Source organism: Aulonocara sp. 'chitande type north' Nkhata Bay, linkage group LG15, assembly GCF_057382095.1.
Source record: "Aulonocara sp. 'chitande type north' Nkhata Bay isolate Kocher_YH1m ecotype deep benthic linkage group LG15, A_spYH_male_GT1.1, whole genome shotgun sequence".
NCBI classification, from domain to species: domain Eukaryota; kingdom Metazoa; phylum Chordata; class Actinopteri; order Cichliformes; family Cichlidae; genus Aulonocara; species Aulonocara sp. 'chitande type north' Nkhata Bay.
In genome coordinates, this window is record NC_141358.1 from 16,173,570 (window position 1) to 16,190,907 (window position 17,338).

General features: G+C 40.0%; 1 protein-coding gene across 1 annotated transcript; it reads left to right on the forward strand.

Annotated features, from left to right (window-relative positions):
• Positions 1 to 3,151: 3,151 nt before the first annotated feature.
• On the forward strand, positions 3,152 to 8,751 carry LOC147312839 (cytosolic 5'-nucleotidase 1A-like). The gene is made up of 6 exons (XM_086264610.1): positions 3,152 to 3,387; positions 3,522 to 3,689; positions 5,284 to 5,413; positions 5,536 to 5,658; positions 6,019 to 6,203; positions 7,487 to 8,751. The coding sequence occupies exons 1-6, from the start codon at positions 3,274 to 3,276 to the stop codon at positions 7,850 to 7,852; spliced, it is 1,086 nt and encodes a 361-aa protein (XP_086120736.1). The 5' UTR covers positions 3,152 to 3,273; the 3' UTR covers positions 7,853 to 8,751.
• Positions 8,752 to 17,338: the final 8,587 nt, after the last annotated feature.

Genomic DNA, 17,338 nt, shown 5'->3' on the forward strand with positions numbered 1-17,338 from the left:
CACATCAGTGCTGATACAGAAGGAGAAGAAGTCAAAACAGTAGGCAAAGAAATTGTTTTTTTCCACAGTATTTCAAACTGTTTCAACAAGTCCTGTGTATAATCTGCGAATCTCTGAACTTCTGTTCGCCAGCCACTGCATAGTAGGTGTGGTGAAGCCCTTACATTTCAACACTGGACCTCTCCACACCCTCATCCAATGATGTTCTAACATCAAGGTTTAAGACCAGCTTCTGGACCAGTGATTCCCAAAATGTGCCCCGGGAAGGTACTGCAGGTGGGCCGTGGTAATAACAGAACTTCAGTTTGAAATTACTCACAAGTATGTACAGTTACAAATTTATATAAATGTATTTATTCATATGAAAAGTATTAAAACTGGTAATATTTATAGACAACAGCATTTTGAATAAAATTTTCAAGGAAACATATCACCCTCTCTTATATTTGAATGGAGTAACGGTTTAAGATTCGTTGAGCTCCACAGATTTGCTGGTTTTTAAGTGGGCCGCAGCACTCTTGACTTTAGGAATGGCTATTCTAGACCAGTGGCATTACTGGAAAGGTCCCCAGGATGGGAATTTGGGGCAAGTGCCACCCATTGCTACCCTTCTGTACACGCCCCTGCTCAGTGACGCCAAGCTGCTGCAAATTTCATTAAAAATTTGCAATAAAACATCTAATTCAAAAAAAATTACACTAAAATTCTTCTGGAGCTGTCTATCTTTAATTAAACCACACCACCTCTCTCAAGTGACACTGCGCAGGAACAAGCGCCCGTGAAACAATAAGACCCGTATCCGTGACAGCACGGGACAAGGCACGAGCCTACTTTTTGTCGCTGCCTGGTGATGTGTCCCGGTCACTCTCACTAAAGCCTGTAGGAGACACTTTTCCCTCAGCATGAAGGCTGTTAGATCCGCTGCACATGTTAGCTATGAAGGTATCTACAGCACGTGCAGCCATCAAATAAAGTTTGACAGCAGCGGAGTGTTCTTCAAATATTACAACCCTATTCTTCCGCCAAGTTATATAGTTCTTTAACGGAAGAAAAACAAAAAGTCATGTGACGCTAAGCAGCGGCATGCTAAGACTTTGTGTTAAAATATTCAAATTAATCGCTACGTGCTCACAGGTGTCCCATAACTGACGCTTTTTCTGCCGTCTAAAAACATCCCTAGTTTAAAATCAAAGCACCGGGACTGCCTGCTTGTCTCGGTTTACTCGCGAATCACTTCACGTGCACATCCCGAGAAGATAATGAGACCTCAGCGGTCCTGCATCAGTGCGGGTGTCCGCACTTCAGCATCAGCCCCGCGCCCCCGGAGCACTGCGGTATACTCGCCGCGTGAGTTACAGAGAAACTGGACCAGAAATTACACACTCGGTGAATACCGCGTGAGATTATGGAAAGACGTCCTCCTTCAGCCCCGTGCAAAGTTTCCCACGAGTCCCGCAGGACACCTGAGAGCGAGTACCTACCGTCAATCGCCATGATGCTCCGTCCCGGACTCTACCAACTGTAGGGGGGTGTGGGGGTGTGATGGAGGCGGCCGGTCATTCATTTGTGTGTGTGTGTGTGTGTGTGTGTGTGTCACAGAGAGAGCGAGAGAGGTTGTGTAACAGTTCTATATGTATATAATAATAATAATGGATACTTTATTGATCCCCATGGGGAAATTACTTGTTTTTCTCTGCATTTGACCCATTCACTCAGTGAAGCAGTGGGCAGCCCACTAAGCAGGCGCCCGGGGAGCAGTGTGTAGGGACGGTACCTTGCTCAGGGGTACCTCAGGGTAGCCTTTCGAACCGCCGACCTTCCGATCATGGGGCGACCACTTTACCTACTGAGCTATCCCTGCCCCAATATATATATGTGTATATATTTAATTATATAAAACAGGCTACAAATAATAATATGTGCAGTATAACTGTATTATTGATGTAGGTTGGTTATTTTTGTTCTCCGTGGTAACATTCATTTGGATTTCATTCATTTGTCCAGTTGTAGTAACCTACACTTTAGAAGTCTGCTGTTATGCTACATTATTCCAGTTATTCCACCTCATTTCTGGGGCAAATATTGTGCGTTTAACTGCAGTCCAATTGCACTCTCTTTCCAAAAAATTGTAATTGTTGAATAAAAAATACCTAAGACCCGATATTGATAAGATAATGATAAATGCTTCTGTTTCTTCTGGAGGAGGGACCCTCCTGCTTCCTCAGTTGATCATGAGAAGGCGTAGCCCATCTTCCTCCACCGCTTTTTATCTCCTCAAACCTCTACCTCCCCCTCTCCTTCCACCTCTCCATCACTCTCCATTTTTTTCTTTCTCCCCTCCCTTCTTCATCCTTTTTCTTTTCTTTTTTCACCCTCGCTTAACTTATTCTTAACTAACAATAAATATAATCAACCATATTTTTACTTGTGCCAAATCAATGTCTTCATTCAAGAAAAATTCATCTTAAGAATAAAAACAACAAATGTGTGATGTGTGTGTTGATGGACCGGCACACATATGTTTTACATTTTAGCAGTATCTGTTGTGATACGTCTGAGAGTGAAGTTAAGTAACGTGGGTTACTAGTGGTTCCGAGAATATTTAAAAGTGGAATGGGAGCCAGAGCCTTCGGCTTTCTCTGCCTTCACGATTAAGCTTAAAACTTTCCATGTTGATAAATGTAACTCTATACACCACACCCTGTCCAAGTATTGTTGCTGACTATGTCCTTCCCTTTACGACCACAGTGTACCCATCTTCTCATGGCTGCTTCCAGCAGAACAGCATGCTGTCTCACTGCGCTCAAATGGCCTTCACACGCACCACATCTCAATCCAACAGTGCACCTTCGGGGTGTTTTGGACCCGTAGATTCACATCATGAATGTGCAGCTGACAAATTTGCAGCAACCGCATAAGGCTTTCATGCCAGTATGAACATGTCTGAAGAATGTTTCTAGCACTGTGTTGAATCTGTGACATGAATGATTAAGACAGTTACGAAAGCAATAAAAGAGTCCAGCAACTGGATCTAATATTGCCTGTGAGCTCAATAAAATAAAATATAGCAGGAAAACAACGCCAGATCAGTTTCTCCTCGTCGTTAACAAACAATCAAGCGTTACCCCACACTGCTGACGTCACTACGGGAAGTCACGCCCATTAGACTTCCCCTTACTTTACTTTTCCGCAAAGTTTTGGAGTTGTGGCAGGCTTCCCTTAATCGGGTTTATTACAGTTTTGCTTATAGACATTTATAAGCTAAAAGAAAAGATGAGTGAAATTAAGCCCAATGATAAAGGGTCGAGTGAAGAGAGCGCCGAGGAACAAGACTGGGCAGCGGCTAAGGCTGCTTTCGACAACCTCAAATCTAACAAACCCAGACCTGTGAGTGTTTTAATGCTATTTTCCTTTTCGTTAGCATGTTTGCTGTGTTATATACTTTCACGAAGAGTTGTTTGGGTAACAAACCCCTGAACATGTCTTGCATTTCTTTTTTCTCATTGTTCATGCACCCCCAGCCCAAACCCAAGAATGCAGTCACCATCGCCGTCTCCTCTCGCACTCTCTTCAACATGAAGGCCGAGAGGAAGATCTTTGAGGAAGAGGGCTTAGAGAAGTATGTCGCTTTCCAGCAGGAACATGAAAACGAGCCCCTAAAACCAGGACCTGCTTTTCCCTTCGTCAAGGTAGGCCTGGGCCCCTGTAGTGTCAAACCTGCTGTGCAGGGCGTGTCCCCTCAGAAGTGTTCATTCACTATTACAACTGTCTGTGATCACATAGTTAAAGCCAGGGAATACTTATTGATAAACAGTAATAGCTAACAAGGGGCTGCATGTCTATCCCTACACCTAAGAGGAGGTGGTGTAAATGCAAGTGTTTGGCTGTTGTCACTGCTAGAGCAAACATGGCTAAAATAAGAGAAATACCTAACACCGCACCAATTGCTTAATATTTAACTTCTTCATTGCTTTAAAACCGGTTTTACTACTTGTTACAATGACATGGTACAAGCTAGGAAATCAAATCATTTTCAACAAAGAAGACTGAGAAGTTATTCCTGTAAAGCCTGATAGGTGCTGAGAGCTGCACATGTTTATCAGGTTCATTGTCTCACAGAGAGTTATTTTAAAACACTTCTGGTTTTCTCGTTTGACAGTCACTGTCCCTGTGGTTCATAATGAGTGCTTCAACTTTGCTGGCACAGCTGGTACCATAGCCACTCCTGCCATTCATAACAGCCAAACTGTCCAAACACAGAGCATTACAACATTAATGAATTTGGTACTAAATGCAAGGTTAATGTATTAGGTTGAAGTCATTTTACATAATAAATTATCAGCACAGTGTGTTTTTGTGCAATAATATACAAAGGGCCCTATCATCATTAATACATATATACTTTCTATTCCAACAGTTGACTGTCGGATAATAACACATGGATGAAAATATACTGGTAGTGCCCACAGCATGGAATAATAAATGTGACTTTTTTAATAGTAATTTCTCATATGCATGCAGCCCCGAAAGTCTACTCTACCTAGAGGGTATTTTAGATGTAGGTGTCAGATGGGTTCAAGGTGGGGGTGGGACTACATTAGAGATCTGCTGGTGATGGATAAGTTGACAGAAGAGGTCAGCCAGGAGTCTCCATGGACTATGATGTTTGCAGACATTGTGATGTAGTGGGAGTAGGGAGCAGGTCAAGGAGAGTCTGGAGAGGCGGAGTTATGCACTGGAGAGAAGAGGAATGAAAGTATGTAGAAGCAAGACAGAATACCTGTGTGTGAATAAGTGTAAGAGTGAAGCTGTAAGGAGGAGAGTTAGTGAAGGTAGATGTGTCTGAACCATCCAAATCAACAGACAGTTCACAAGAGAGGTGCAGGAGAGTGCAGGCAGGGTGGAGTGAGTGGAGACGAGTGTCAGGGGTGATTTGAGACAGAAGGATCGCAGCAAGAATGAAAGGGAGGGTTTACAAGATGGTAGTAATACCTGCTATGATTTGGAGATGATGGCACTAATAAAATGGTAGGAGGAGGACCTCAGAGAAGGTTCCTGGATGCAGTGTGAAAGAGCTGGCGTGAAAGAGGAGGTGGCTAGGGATAGGGTGAGACGAAGGTGAATGATCCACTGTGCCAACGCCTAAAGGGAGCAGCTGAAGGATGATGCATTGCTTTAAAAGTATGATTTAACCAAAAGAATAGTGGTTACTTCTGTTGAGCACTCATGCAATATCCTTGCTTTGGGTGTATAACATGGTTTGTTTTCTTGTGCCTTCTTAAGGCGCTGATGAACGTCAACACTCAACTGAGGGAGCTCTATCCAGACAACGAGGAGCTGTTTGATATCGTCTTAATGACCAACAACCATGCCCAAGTGGGAGTGCGCCTCATTAACAGCATTAATCACTATGGTATGCTGCGTCGAGGTCTGAGCGTGGAGTGTGATGTTGGATCAAGTCTAGCAATTGCGCGTCTAAAATGAGGAAGTCTTTCTTTTTCTGCACATCTTACTTGTTTTTTCTCCTTGCTTCAGATTTGACCATAGAGAGATTCTGCATGACAGGAGGGAAGAGTCCTATTGGTTACCTGAAGGCCTACCTGACAAATCTTTACCTCTCCAAAAGTGCAGACAAAGTCATACAGGCCATAGATGAAGGTAAGTGATGTTGGTCTAATATTTTAATCAGTACTTTGCAGAGTCTTGGACTTCCTTCACCACCTTCTAGATGTTTAAGTACTTCTTATATTTACAAGCCTCAATGTTGACTTTGTGACTCATTCACGCTTCAGAGGGAAATCTCGACTTCATACTAAACTGCAAGAAATAGCTGGTTGAAGGCAGCATGAGATTTACAGCCTGCCCACCATTCAAATGAACACAGAATAAGCTTGTGTGTTAACCATGATATTTATTTAAAACAAGGTGAATTAAGGGCTCTTGATAGGCTCAATTTATTGTGTACATACTATATACTGTTTAGAGGTTTTAATCCTTGCTTCGCTTACCTTTCATCAGGAATTGCTGCTGCCACAATGTTCACGCCGGACACAGAGCAGGAGCTAAGCAACACTCAGTTGAGAGTGGCGTTTGATGGTGACGCTGTTCTCTTCTCTGATGAGTCAGAGATCATCGTGAAGCAGCATGGCCTGGACACTTTCTTTGAGCACGAGAAACATTTTGAGAACAAACCTCTCGCTCAGGTAACATATGGTTGTTTCCATCTTCTCCTACATCGCTGATGATTTTTTTCTTCCTTTTTATTTTGTTCTTCAGGAAACAAGAAGTGAGCATTTTCAAAAAGTTTAAGGACACACATAGAGTGCATAGTTATAGCTTACATAAAATAGAAGATGGGCTTTGCCCATGCCCCTCCAAACCTGTCTCAGGCATGCCTTTACCCACACCTCACCATGTGGGATCATTTCAGCCCAGGCGACACCTGAAGACTTTGCACTGCCACTGCAAAGACAATAGTGGTGTAACAACATACACAGAAATTTACATTAACTGCTTACATTTAGAATCTAGATTCTAGATTTTTGTTCTGTGAGGTTCTATCTAGAGTCTAGATAGAACCTCACAGAACAAAAATCCCTCCACAAATACTGACCTAGTTGGTGCAGGATGTGGCAACATAATCAAAATACAACAAGTTGGAATATGGCTACGTCCCCTATTGCAGATATATATATTCTGTCCATCTGTGCAGACTGACTCAGATCCATTGCAACATGTTGGAGACAGGTTGCAACCTGTGCAATTACCTTGCAATCAAAAGTGGTCACCCAGAGGCTGAGAGTGTTCCATGCTACTTGTAATTGAACGCCATATCCCCCCAAAAAAGCAATGCTATCACCGGGGCAACTGCTGATGATCCTTATGTTATTAGGATGTTGTCCTGTATTTACTGTTGCATGACTGAGCCACTAGTCAAATACTATAAGTGTAGCCATTCACACTTTTTAACAAGTGTTTTGCTCTTTGTTTTTGTAGATAGTTTCACTGTGCAGTCATGGTGAACTGTTGTTTCAGAAGCTGACTCGGTATCAGTAGACAGTACTGGCTGTCACCGCATACTAATGCACCCCACTAGATTCCTCATTAATTACAGTGCAAGCTGCTGATATGAGCATATTACGCTCTGAGAATTATCTGTGGGGTTTACACACCCCCTTGTGAGTTTGTAAATATGTTTCACATCATCTGAAGCATTTATTTTCCTTGTGTGTGCTTGTGGTTGTGTATATACTATCTGTATTATCCGTCCAGATTACAAGTAGTAGCAGTTTTTCAGTAACTGTGATGTTCTCCACCCAGTGCAACCATCCATCGAATGGAAAGATGATTTAAAAGAGAGGCTCTATGTAAATAAAAGCAAACACATTGCAGTGGATTTCTTCAAATCTAACCTATCACACACAGCTTTTTATCTTCACAGTCCTCATTTTAAATTCAATTTACTTTTACTCTTTGACTCTTTCAGGGACCATTAAAGTGTTTCCTGGAGGCCCTGGGAAAGCTCCAGAGAAAATTCTATGCCAAGAACGAGCGTTTGAACTGCCCCATCCGAACCTTCCTGGTCACGGCCCGCAGCGCTGCCAGCTCTGGAGCTCGTGTCTTGAAGACCCTCCGCAGCTGGGGCCTGGAGATCGACGAGGCTCTCTTCCTGGCGGGGGCTCCGAAAGGGCCCCTGCTTCAGAAGATCAAGCCGCACATCTTCTTTGACGACCAGATGTTCCATATTGAAGGGGCCACGGAACTGGGAACCATATCCGCACACGTCCCCTATGGAATCGGACAAAAGTACCACAAGGGAAAACTCATCGAGCAGCCTAAAAAAAAGGAATAACCTAAGCAAGGTTAAAAAAATAATATTACACTCGCACTACTTTTGCTCCAGATTAAATATTTATATTCATAAAAAAATGTCCATTAAAGGAATCCTAATTTTTAAAGGATTTTGCTCATGAATTGGCAATAAGCATTTTCCTCATGAGAGGGAATAACTGCTGAACAGGAGAATGTATTTTCACACCAGAGTTACACTAGGTGCTTTACTTTCACTTACTGCTGTCGAGGAAAAGCAACCTTTTGGTTGGTTTTAACGTTTGTGCTTACCACTTGAAAGATCTGCAGAATAAGTTTTTTGCTGTTTTTTTTTATTATGTTCATAAAAAAGGTTTATCCCTTTTATCTGTGAGGTTTTTGGCAAATACATATATAAATATATACATATAAAAGTACTGGTACAGATCACCAATTCCATTATTTTCGGTGTTTGGCAAAATCCTCACCCATTTCATATTTTGAAAGGGATTTTAGGAGGTAGAATAACCTCAGCTTACAAGGAGCGCTGATGCTGTTTCTGTGTGTTACTGTACTCATTTATTTTTGAAGTGCCACAAAACTTGATCTTGTTCTGTAGGCTGTTTACGCTGAGTCTGTGTGTCAGCCAACAAGCTGTAACCAGACTTTCTAGGATGGACTGACTACATCTACGTATGCCTTTGTATATGTTTGCAGATATTTATGAAATTTATATTGCATAAATATGTACCTTAATGGTCTGCATAACTAAATGTCAGGAAGAAGTTGCACAGATACACTCGCATGTTTTTATATGCTGGTATATTTAATCTTTTTCATTTTTGTACTCACATTGTGGTAACACAATGATAGCTTGTCTACACCATTTGACTTTTCTACCAGCGAGTAGTTAGATAAATAAAGGAATGCGATGAAACCCCAGTTGTTGTGTTTTGACAGTGTTGGGTAGTACCTAACTGCACGTACTGTAATTATTTGGAGGCACTTTATCCTGCTTTTTTCTTCATTTGACATAAAAATATACTAAAGATTCTCTCAGATTGTTGTGTTTAGGCAGAGTTTGCCTAGTGAGAGCAACATCTTTTTATAAAAGAGCTACAGAGCTGCTTTTTTCTTTTCTTTCCTTATGTCAGGATGCTTCTGATTTATCTCAAGGCCTTTTGAGAAGGCCTGACTGACTCACACACAAACAGATTAATGGCACTTAGTGTAATACTGCAGTTTATACTAATATTTCATATTTTTGGCACACAGGTTATTTGCTTTAAAAAATGACACATTATGTATATAATACCTCGGTATTTATAGTTTAATAGGATTTTGGTTGCAGAGCTTTTACATTTAAAGGTATTTTTGTCCACCGCTAGGTGGTGCTATTTACCTGTAAGTGCTCCTCTTTACATTCAGGGCCTCTGGGATAGTCTTTCTTTTTTTTTTTTCTTTTTTGTTTAATTGAAAGAAATTTTCATATACAAAACAAGTCAAGGAAACATTTCAAAAGGTGTGTGTGCGTGTGCACTTTAGTTTTTAACAATATATAGTATTTAAAGGAACACACTCCACTTTTTTTGGAAATAGGCTCATTCTCCATCTCCCTCAGAGTTAACAATGCAGCGTCTTCTTTCTAAATCTGTAGGTTAATAGGACTTTGGAGCGGGATCTTAAGGGATGGGGCGTGGCCAGGATTTTTGCTCGAGGCGCCATATCAGCAGGCCAAACAAATGCTTGCTGTGTGTGGACACACAGACACGCATACACGTTTACACACACAAACCATCATATAGAAGAGAGATTTCTGAATAGGGATTTTGTTTCTGTTTTTTGTTAAAGAGACATGAAAGACCTCAACTTAGGGTTAAGTGTATAAACTTGAACTTGAATCATCTTTATGATGCAACCGAAAGAATCATGAATCTGAAAAGCTACATGATTTTTCTGGATTTTATTTTTGTCGACTTATGAAGTTATATATATTGTTTTGTATATTTTTGAAATTTCTTAAGGAGAAGATTGCTGATTGGTCCTAACCAATTACTGTATAAAAGATGAACGACACGACAGCACTTCCTCCCATTGTGCAAAAATGAAGCCAAAATATCCAGCTTGTGGGAGCTGCCATGTTCCACTTTTGGAGCCAGAGTCTGCTCAGTAGTAACTCGTGGTGGAGCGTCTCTGCCCACACACCCACTGGACGTGACCGTGAACACGCCCCCTTACACTTTTTACATAGCCCGGCTGCTCTGTCTCTCATTCTGCAGGGTATGGGTAAAATTTATCATACAAAACATGCACTCTGTGTAATATGGATTAACGTTACTGCTGAAGATGTGAGGACATCTGATCTCTGAAAAAACAACTGTTAATGAAGCTGGAAAAACACACCCACGTCTTGATCCTTAAAAAAGCATATTAATATATAGTAAAAGCCAATCAGAAGTAAGTAGAAGTAAAAGGCTTCAGCCTACTAATATTAGTCAATAAAATACATTCTCTGCGTCAAAAGTGATGAGTTAAGGTGCCCATGGAGGCATTTGGCCCCGGGGTAGACCCAAGTCAGGCTGGAGAGATTATATCTCTTGGCTGGCCTGGAAACGCCTTGGTGTTCATATTCATATTAATATTCTTATTCTTCTATGACAAAAAAGTACAAGTGTTCATTTAAAGAAATAAACAGAGCAGTAAGAGATGTTTTTTTTATTTTATTTTTTTTCTTTATTTTCCTTAGCCGAAGGCCGTGTCGTTTGTTTTCTGACTTGGGAGTTGGATAGTCCTGGCTCAGGGACTTTTTTGGACGCCCTGTGTCACTACTGTTTCTGGCCTCTTGTTGTCTTTTGGTGTGTTTTCAGAGGTTCCACTCAAGGTCATATTGTTCATTTTCTTAACTAGGAGTCGGATAGTGCTTGGCGAACAACTTTTTTGGCTGCTCTGTGTCACTGGTGCTTGTCCTGGCCTCTTGTTGTATTTCAGTGTGATTTCAGAGCTTTTGGTATCGCTCGAGGTCGTAACATCCATTTTCTCAACTTGGTCTTGGATAGACCTTGACAAAGAACTTTTTTGGATGTTCTGTGTCACTGGTGCTTGTCCTGGCCTTTTTTCCTTGGTGGAGAGCAGCTGTCGTCACTTCTGCAATTCTGTGCAACATAATTCGGGCCGCGCTTCCTCTTGAGTGGAAGCTGGAAATGTGTTTCCACAGAATTTGGCTCTGGGTTTTGGTGGTCCATTGTAGTAAAACCAGCGTAAGCTTGTTGGCTTTTGTATAGTAAGCATGTTCTTATTAGTAAATACTTTAAAGTATTTACGATAAGATTTAACAATAGTGTGGGTACTGCTTTACAAACCATTATTAAATGAAACGTCTATTTTACACTTATCATTAAATTATTCATAAGATAGCAAGTTTCCGTTTTTATCAAGCAGATCAACAACAAAACATACACCGCTATCATACCAGTCTGATTTAGATAAGGACTTCTTATTGATGACTATAACCCTATTATTCTTTTACCATTTTTTTTCTATTTTTCTATTTTACCATCTTGGTAAATCATTTTTAAGGCAAGCTATGGCATTTTCTTCCCAGACTTGATCCTTGATCCATGATTATTACGACAGCACTTGAATGCACATCTTCAGTTACCTGTTTGACTTACAGCCTTAAAATTTTTCATAAGGAGTCACTTTCTTGCAAAAATAAATATGTTAAGGGCCGCTACAGAATATTTCTGCCTTCCATGTTCAATCGTCTTAGATGTGCATGACGGAGGGAACCACTAGGGGGCGCTCCAGCTTAACTAGATTAGGTTAGCCGTTACATTTCCTGCATATAGACTCAGCTGTATAGAGAAAAAATATAGTAACACACGCATAGTTTAGAGAAGCCCATTAAAAGCCTTAAAATCATCCTACCAATGCCATCATAAGAATGCTGAACCGTACAAACCTACAATAAGTCCTCTTTTTAGAATACCAAGTTCCCTTTCAGCACATTTCCAGGTATCAAAATATCACTGCCAAGCACAGAAAGAACAGCGAAATGCAAATCACCGTGTTCGCACTGAACATTAAATCTAATTAGAAGTTAATGAACTATATCCTGCAGCTTCAGATATATTAGAATATCTGAGGTTTACCATTCTTGGACTGAGATTGCAGAGATAATATGTGGTATATGAAATAAGAACACATTTTATACACACTGACAGTGAACCCTCTCGCTGCCGAAAAGCCAGTCAGGCCATTAAAAAAAGGTCGTCTGTGGTGGGAAGGTGTAATTAATTCTGAAATTGGTTGCAGCGAAAAATGACGACACGGAAAAGGAAAGATGATTTTCAAGGTTTAAGTCCGCTAGATGATGTGAGTTGATGATGATGATGATGATGAATGAAGACAGAAGAGCGGACATAAATTTAATCTATACCGTGTATGGACTGATATAACTAGATTTGGAGGTACATGCAAACATATATGATATATACGTTGTAGCTGATTCCACACGATTTTTCTTCTTTTTCTTCTTCTCAAAACCTAGTTCTTATATCAAAATTTGGTGCTTTTATCAAAACCTGGTTCTTATATAACCCAGAATGGCAACAGGTGGCTCGAAGATTATGGTGCGTAATGCAAATATCACTTAATGCAATCTCAGGTTGTTTGTCAGAAGTAGATTTAAGAAAATGGTTACAGATGTCTGAACATGATTCTTTGTAACTCTAAACTTCAACCTCAACTCGTGCATCATTTGAGGCCTTCATCACCCAAATGAGTCTTTACACAGCTTTTTCCACCTGTGCACTCTTACTCACTGAGACCTTGAAACCAGTAAAGATGTTAAAATAAATGAATAAAGATAACATTGAAAAACAGAAAACGATTTACATTTATGGAACAAAATGTAAGTAGCATGTCATGTTGTATTAAGCCAAGGCTAAGGTGGAGTAAAGGATTTTTAGAGTTACTATAACAGGAAAAGTGAAAAATGTGGCTATGAAAGATAGTGAAGATTAAATATAAAGTGACTTATATGAGTAAAATAAATTTCACTAAGTACACTTAGCAGATTTTTACAGATTTTTTGTGTCCCTCTTTCTGTTTTTGTAGAGCTTGAATTACTGCCAGCATCGCTGCCAATGTGAGGTTTTTTTGGGGGGGGGGGGATGCTCACTCGGCAGAAGATATTTTTTTAATTTGATCATATAGTTGAGTTATTCATCTTGTCAGGGGAGTAGCTTTGCAACGAAGCAAGGTTTTGTCAGGCAGAAGAAGTGTGTGCATCCCTGAGAGCTGGGACCAACTGGCTGTTGCCATGGATACTTGGTGCTGACACCACAAGAACTGTGTAGGTTTGTTGAAGATATAATTAATAACAAAGGATTAGAGGCAAAGGTAGCATGGGGCTCAGTATGAGAAACCTCATCACACAGTTTCTATAATTGGCACTCTTTCCGTGTGTGTGTGTGTCTGTCCGTGTAATTGTGTGGACACCGCAACAAAAGTTCTTGAAAAAAACAAAAACAGTAGCACCCTCATTCTCTGCTGTCGCATTTATCTTCTTGACAAGCAATTTGCTCTAAATATGTTCCCTTGGTTTGAGTTTCAGAATGTTTTTTGGAAAGTAATTTATTTGTACCTGCATTACCGTGATTGGCCCATTGATGCATATCCTGGAGATCTTGGGAACATTTATTAGACATAATTAGATAATTGATATGTTTTTATGATACCGTGGCTTTCACGTCGCTGTGCAGAATCTTAAATATGGAACATGTTTACAAGGAGTAATGTACAGACTTAATGAAGGCAAAAGGCTTTATAACAATATGAATCAATGGATACTGGATGTGCAAAGAAAGAAAGAAAGAATTTGTTAATCTGTAATTTTTCTGTTGTGTTGGCTGCAGCGTTTTTAATTGCATTTTTCAGAAACTACAGTCATCCTAATATCCTAATCATGTCTTTTCTTTTTAGATAGGCTTATTTAATATAAAAGATTTACAGACCACAGGAGTGTGTCTAAAGTTACGGCTTGGAGTGGCCATGATTTTCCCTATCATATATACCACTGGACTAGTGCTTCTTGAGATTCAACACATTTCATACTTTAGTTTTAATAAAACAGGTGCAGGTTGCACAGCACGTTCAAAAACTATGAGAAATCACTTGGTTAACTGACTGTCATAAGTTCAACCAATGGTTTTGCTAATGCAACACTTTCATTTTTCAGTGGAATTTCAAAGCATTTCAGTAAAAGTCTCCATGAAACCACTGGCTTACCCATCCTAGCTACTTTTCCATTTTCCATTTTTGAGCACTTTACTTAATTTATTTGTTATGTTTAGCTTATACGTAAAACCGTTTGACCCTTTTTTCTTGCAGTTTCAGTAGTTAATATATTAGCCAACAGTCCACAATTTCACAAATTTATTAATTATATAATTAATTATATATAACCCTATTATATAACTATTTCAGTGATTTACCTATGCTGTTATCTTGCAGTTTTAGAAAGCAGTTTAACTCCTAGCCATATTTTATAGCTTCTGTAGCTTCTTAAAGTGTTTACCCCAATGATTGTATGCAGTGTATGATTTATCAAGTTTAGTTATCAATTCCGTTTGTTTATTTATACTATTAGCTAATAGTTTTGGTTTTTTTTTTGTTTTTTTTTACTATTAGCTAAACCTTAGCTGGTGATTTTAGCCATATATTATATATTCCCTTTTTGACCTTTCCTATTACTGTTTTTTGAGGCTTTTGGTCTTTCCTGTGACTTATTTCTACAATCTTCAACCGAATAAGCAGATGAATAAACAGAAATGACAGCAGTGAGTTGTCCCTACTATTTTAATTGAAGACAAAAGTCAAATTAATAGTCTAAACAAGAGAGACTTATATAGCAAGCACTGAAGTGACTTGTTGTAAAACACTGTGTGATATAATTTCCTTGTGCAGTAATGAGCTACAAATATATTATGTCCAAACAAATCCTGTATATTTTGGTACTAGAGTGAGGACACTTTCAAACTGCAGGAATCAATTTTTTTAACAGCCATTACAAGAAAGCTAAAAAAAAATCCCCTTGGTGTTTAAAGATGCTATGCATAGATAAGCCATTTAAAAGAAAAGCAGATATGGTCGTAGGATGTGCTACACATAAGAGTTTGGATAATTTTAGAGCTTCTTCTAACCAGAAATATGGCAAAGGCAGGAAATCCCACACCATATCAATAAAAATGTCAGAGGCCTTTAAAGAGCAAAGGGTGCACATAGGGGGTCAGTAAACTTGTACATCAGGTGCATCATAGGAGGTGTTAAGTAGGTTCTTTTCAGTGATATAAGCATTCAGAAAGTGTAAAAGAAATCTGCAACAAAAGTAGCTATTAGCAGATATATTATTTTACTGATTTTTTTCAGTGATTCTTTCAACCATTTGGCTAGCAAAAGTTGCAAAAACGGTGAGAAATGTGATCACAGTAATTCCTTAATATTCTGTGAATCTGCAAAATGGTAAAATTGTTAAAAGGAAAAAGCAGCTTATCTTCACATTTGAGAAATGCAATTATGGAATGTTTGACATTTTTACATGAAAAATGACTCAACAATTGTGCGCACTCCTTTCGGCTTTACTCACGCTCATTGTTAGGTAACTACTGGCAAAGCAGAGCCTTTTTGTTTTCATTTACTTTTCAAAGCTGTCATATCATTGTAACAGGCCGAAACATATAGTGTTATCTGCTAAAATGTACTTAGACAAAAGTATTGTGCCATGAAACTAAAGTAGTTAAAAATGGTACTCAAGTGGAGTACTGTGAATGTACTTTCACCACTTTTTCTGTAAATACAATTATAGTGTGAGTTTGTGGTGATGAAGTTTGGATTTCTGCAGGTGGCGCTCACTTCTTCGTCTGTTCACCCGTGAAGATGGTCAGCACTTGCGATAACAGCTCAGTGAATCTGCTGCACGATGCCATGCTCACCATTTGCTGTGTGACTGAGTTTGTGGAACACATTAAGTTTTGTGGCATTATTTGTTGAAAGAGGACTATTGTTAATCTACAGTATTCACATGAGGAATGTAGCTTTGCTGAACAAACTTTGATCAGGTGCAGAACTTTTGGTAGGTACCTTTTAAAGATTGCTGTTGTCTATGCTAACACACTGCCTGTTTGAAACAGATGCTCATCACCCTTGTGATATGCATTATGTGTTTCTGTAATTGCTGCCTGACTAGTGTTATTGCAGACCTAACTGTGTGTTCTGCAGGGATCCCAGGAAACCTATTTCTACACCTCCAGAATGAGCTGGCTCTTATTCAATTTAGCCTATTCTCATTTGATTGCACAGTGTGGTTCTCTAAAAGCGACCCCACAGGTCCGGAGGCATTGACAAGTGTCTCTGCATGAGATGGATAACTGAAGCCACATCGGCACACTGTTTCCTCCTTTTGGCCTTTCATGAGTGCACCTGTTAGATATTATCGACAGGCTCACCTAAGATACAAAACACAGTTAGGAAGCTCTAGGCCTGAGCATCTAATACACATATCTAATGATGGGAAGAGTTTAAACGGTTCTCTGAAAATGATTTGAATGATTTGAAATCAATCACTCATCACTTTTGCTCTGAAAATCCAAGGGGGAAAGAGAGGGAGTGAGCTTGGTGATAGCATGTTGCTGGTCCTTTTCTCAGGAGCTATTAATTCATTGGCACATTATATCATTTTGTAGGGTAAAAACATTAAATAGTGCAGAGTGGAAATAAAAGATTTGTTTTTCTTCTAGTATTTTAGATTTATCTGGCCCGAGTGAATGGCCCGCTCTTCGTCACTGACATCTTTGATGCATGTACCCTGCATTTCTTTTTCATGTAATTGAGTTACGAGTTAAACTGGCTTTTGTCATCTTGAGAAGCATCACACTCGCTTCTCGTCCAACCAGTGTTTAGCGTGAGGTTGCGTGGGCAGAAGGGAGAGCAGTATTAGATCAGCCATAGTAACAGATGAACGCCGTACAGTCATAGTACTTCATGGTCAGTGCTGATCAGCTGTGGCATTTAGACTGCTCTCCGGGCTTAGTAGAGGACACAGAGTGTGGTCCCGGCAGGGGCTCAACCCAGCCAGGCAGCAACACAACTAGCCGGCAAGGGAAAGCAGAGTGCAACTAGTGAGGAAGAAAGCATCACCAATTATCTCCACCTCTGCGCTTGTAGCAGGAATCCATTTCAGCACCATTACCTCTGGGCAGCCATGGGCTGACAGTCTCTCCCATCAGGGCGATAGTTCTAAATTGGCTCCCACCCCTCTCCTCCTCCAGAGATTGAAAAGAGATTATTAAAGACATTTATCATAGAAGAAGCCTGAGCCTGTCTGGAAAGTCTGAAAATGGTGAGAAATGGCAGCACAATGGAGAAGGCCTGAAGAAAGAGGGGAAAAGAGGGATGGAGCAGGAAGAAAATGATTAGGAGGTATGTCTTTGCTGAAGGCTTGGTGCTCCTAGGAGACAGGGTGGTCCCA